The sequence below is a fragment of the Pseudochaenichthys georgianus genome, chromosome 8 (assembly GCF_902827115.2).
Source record: "Pseudochaenichthys georgianus chromosome 8, fPseGeo1.2, whole genome shotgun sequence".
NCBI lineage: Eukaryota > Metazoa > Chordata > Actinopteri > Perciformes > Channichthyidae > Pseudochaenichthys > Pseudochaenichthys georgianus.
Genome location: NC_047510.2, coordinates 33,571,931 through 33,576,016, shown reverse-complemented (window position 1 = coordinate 33,576,016; position 4,086 = coordinate 33,571,931). Strand labels below are relative to the sequence as shown.

The 4,086-nt window shown below is 38.7% G+C and overlaps 1 protein-coding gene across 1 annotated transcript in view; it reads right to left on the bottom strand.

The window, feature by feature from the left end:
- Positions 1-4,086, bottom strand: part of LOC139434229 (bMERB domain-containing protein 1) — a 10,326-nt gene that overhangs the window by 4,713 nt on the left and 1,527 nt on the right. The window contains 3 exon segments of the mRNA XM_071203910.1: positions 838-895; positions 898-951; positions 2,186-2,259. Of these exon segments, the coding sequence (XP_071060011.1) occupies positions 838-895; positions 898-951; positions 2,186-2,259 (186 nt within the window).

The window sequence follows — 4,086 nt, the reverse complement described above, 5'->3', positions numbered from 1 at the left end:
GCAAGAACAATCGGAATAAAGTATTATTTTCTTTAAAAAAAAAATTTTTTCGGATTTAATATTGCAATAACACCATATCCCTACATGCATTGCGGCTAAAACATCCAATCAGCGAGCTTAAACCATAGCTGAGGATCTTGGGTTATCAGTTCAGTGATGTGTATCACAATGATGCTCGAAATGCCCTTAAGGCCTACTTCTGTTTCCGGTTATTTTCATCTTTAATTCAGTTCCTGACGGATGCCAAAAAAGCCAGAGATTATGGAATTAAACAAATAAATAAAAGCAAGGATAATTGTGTGTTATTGGTGAGTAAATAACAGTGTGTTATTAGAAAATAATAAGAAATTAGAAGGAAAAAAGATTTAAAAAAATACAGATTTCAGTATTTTGAGGCTCTGAGCCCCATTTCTTTTCCTCACAGACGACAAAAAAAAGGGACATTATACGATAAAAAAAAACAAAAACGCTTGATATTGAGTAAGAACATGTTTATGAACCCCACAGCGGCTTCCAAGACCCAACCGGACAAAAAGACGTGTTGCAGGCACGAAACACACTACCAATAGAAATACATTGCTTTTAAAATCGTTCCGTGTGACACGAAAAAAAGGGGGAAATCGTGTTGGTGAACACGAATCAATAGATGAAATGTCGGGACTATAACACGAAATGCCGTGAGATGGGTATAGGGGGTGCGGTGTAGAAGAGGTTAATAAAAACTCCCAGAAAACCCATTGTTTTGTAAACAGAGTGCAGTGTAATGTCTGCAGAGCCTCAGAAAAACCTCACTAAGTCAAAGTCTCTTTTCCAATCGATTTGATTTAATATCCTCACCTCAGCCTTTCAAACTCCACATCGTCCACCAGGAAGTCTCTGGTCTCCACTAGCTTGTGATCTGCTGCAGAAGCTCCTCTTCCCGCTTTCTGTCTCCATTGGATTTATCATTTTCTGTTTAAAAATCAATAATCCTTACATAAAATACGCCTCCAGTGTTAACATAATTAAGAATTATATTCCTGGTCTGTTACAGTCAAAGCTATATTTCACAGAACAGAAGATGTAATACTCATTTATTATGTTTATTAATGGGGTGTGTATAACCTAATTTCCCATGTAAAACTGATTAATTGTAAATAATTGAACAAGCTAATTTCCATAGGAGAACAGCTTGCCTCGTTAAATTGGCATAACGAGGCTGTGTTTGCAGCTAGATGCTAATCTCTGCGAGCTAGCATGACTGTGAAACACAGTGACTGACCATGCTAACTTGTTACTAATGTCAGGCTATAAAGGAACTACAGCACGGTCACATGACTTCACATCACCACGCTAAGCTAAAAGAAGCTAATGTTTCTATCTTTCTTAAGCGTTGAGGGTCAACTAAGTGTTGATTTTAGCCTAAAGTTGGACTAACAGAGATCCTTCAGATTGTTCCCATTTTCAATTCATCAAAAAAACGAACAAAGATGTCTTAGATGAGTCCTATTAACAATCATAGGACCGCAGTTTGATATAGCCACTTATGCTAACTCGATGTTAGCATCCAACTGCAAGCTAGTCACTTTCTTTCTTCTATTCTTTGCCATTTTCTATCAAATAAAAACACTTAGTAGCATAATAGGCAGTCCAAATAGACACTTTTCATATTTCAAATACTTGTTTTTGGAAAAGCATGCTTATAATTGCTACTTAGCAGGGAAAAAAGGTAAAGTTGAGCTCGCTAGCATGGCAATGAAAGACAGTTCTAAAGCTAGCCTCCTAATCAGTTTCGTACGCCTCTTTAGCAACATTTTTATTTAAAGCATAACCATCTTCTACACTAGAGCAGTCATCTAAATCTTAATGAATATTAATGTGGAATATGAGACTTTGAGTTTATTCAGACAGTAGACATTATATAACCAAAGCTCAAGTGGAACATGGGAAAGCCTTGAGAGGATCGTTCTCTGTGTTTGAGGTGAGGTAATTGCATGTGAAAAGTTTTTGTATTCAGCTTGTACAGAACATGTGGTTTGAAATCCCTCCAGTCTTAGTCTCTAAGGTAACTGCTGGTCAGAAAAAGACATTGCTACGGTTTCGCTGGCATCTCTTCAACGATAACACGGCAAATAATAACTGAATTCGACATTTCCTGCAGGTTTAAAAGATGTAACAGTAAGAGAGTGACTCGTTTTTCATTTACCTTGAATCGAGACAAGTTTCTGCAGCTCTGTCTTCAGCCTCGTGATTTCTTTGCAGAGCTGAATGTCGTCCATCCTGAGTGGAAAACAGACAAACAAACAAATATTTGGCAGGAAAACAAGTTATATCTATGCCTCTTCTTTAAAAACACAACACGGATATTGTGTCATGGCAGCAAAGCAATTTCCTTCCCATACAAACACAAGTGTGAAATTGACTTAAACAGAAACACACTGAGAGCGATGTCCGTGAGATTATTAGCTGGAAAAAACACGGCCACGCTGCCCTCGGTGAAGAATCACAGCTGACCGTATCTGATCTAATTTCACCGTCAAACATCAGGAGCTGTCACACCAGTGTTTGTGTGTGGTGTGTGTGTGTGTGTGTGTGTTTGTGTGTGTGTGTGTGTGTGTGTGTGTGTGTGTGTGTGTGTGTGTGTGTGTGTGTGTGGCCTAGCATTACCATCCTTGTGGGGACCTACATCTGTTTACACAGTCACATGTGGGGACTGACTTCCCTTATGGGGACATAATGGAGGAATCATTAATTTTAGGGTGAAGACTTGGCTAGGGTAAGGGTTAGGCATGAGTTGGTTATGGCTAAGGTTAGGATACGTCTCCAGGAAATGAATGTAAGTCAATGTAATGTCCCCTGAAGTGATGTATACTTGGTATGCGTGTGTGTGTGTGTTTGAGTCTATGTGTATGTGAGCTGTTATTATAGTGATGGCATAAACAGGGAAATGACTGTGATTGAAAAATGGCCTCTCAGCTTTTGGTCAATAACAAAAATAGGGTTCACTTCAGTGTCCTTCAGCAGAGGGTATATATATTTCAGGATGAGCAAAGTGCTGCCAGTTTGGAGAGTTTATTTAAAATGTTACTGCATGAGAGTCTTCTTTGTGTCACAGTGAGTCGCAAAAGCCGCAATCAACGGCCATGCGAGCAGCTCTGTTGCAATGCTAACCTGCTAATGGGCCTGGCTAGCAGTTGTTAAGTAGTAATGATTAAAATGAAAGTCAGTATCAGTTATCTATCGAAAAAACTCTCCAGTCTTGACAAACATGGTGGACAGACCAAAGACTATAAAAAGGGACTGACCAATCAAAAGAAAGACATTAATAATCCTAAAAAAAGTGGAAAACATAAAATCCAATCAGTGACACCATGAAGGTTTGAAAAAGTGAAGCCATGTGGCAGTGCCTTACATCTGCCTTCTTTTAAATGGGCTTTTCAACTGATAGCAAAATCATTTTATGGTCTCAATCGCTAGTTCAAAGTCTTTGTAAAAATATTGACCCATTCAGTGTAAAATAGGCGATATGTCAGGGTCTGCAACACGTTGATTGCCTAAACGTTTATGTCCAGCATTCGGTTGTACTAAAAGACACATAAAGGAGTTGGCTGTTCATTTTTTTCATTACTCTGTCCTCTTCTTTCATCTACCAACTCTCCCCACAATGGTTGAGCTTCAGTTATTGTATTTGTTTCACTTGATACAATACATTTCGTTACATGCAGGAAAACAACATGATTGATAGTGATGTTGAGCATCCCTTTGTTAGCCTCTGGATGCAGAGGATTATGGATCAAAGTGAAAACATGATGTGTGAAACTGAAAGGCTAAAAGACCAGTAACATTAAAGACTGGAGGCAGCAAAAACAAAACCTGAAGTCATTATTCTCTGTTTCTCTGATTCATCTTTTGGCCGCATTATGCAGAGCTGGTCGCTGGTCTCATGTGTCGAAATAACGAGGACGGCATTGACCGAAAAAAATTGAAATAATTAAAAGAAAGGATAAGAGAGAGAACAGAGAAACGGGCATCCTTTGAGATCTGGAAAGAACATGTGTGTATGTCTCTGTGGTGTGGTTGTGTGGCCTAGCATTACTATACTTGTTG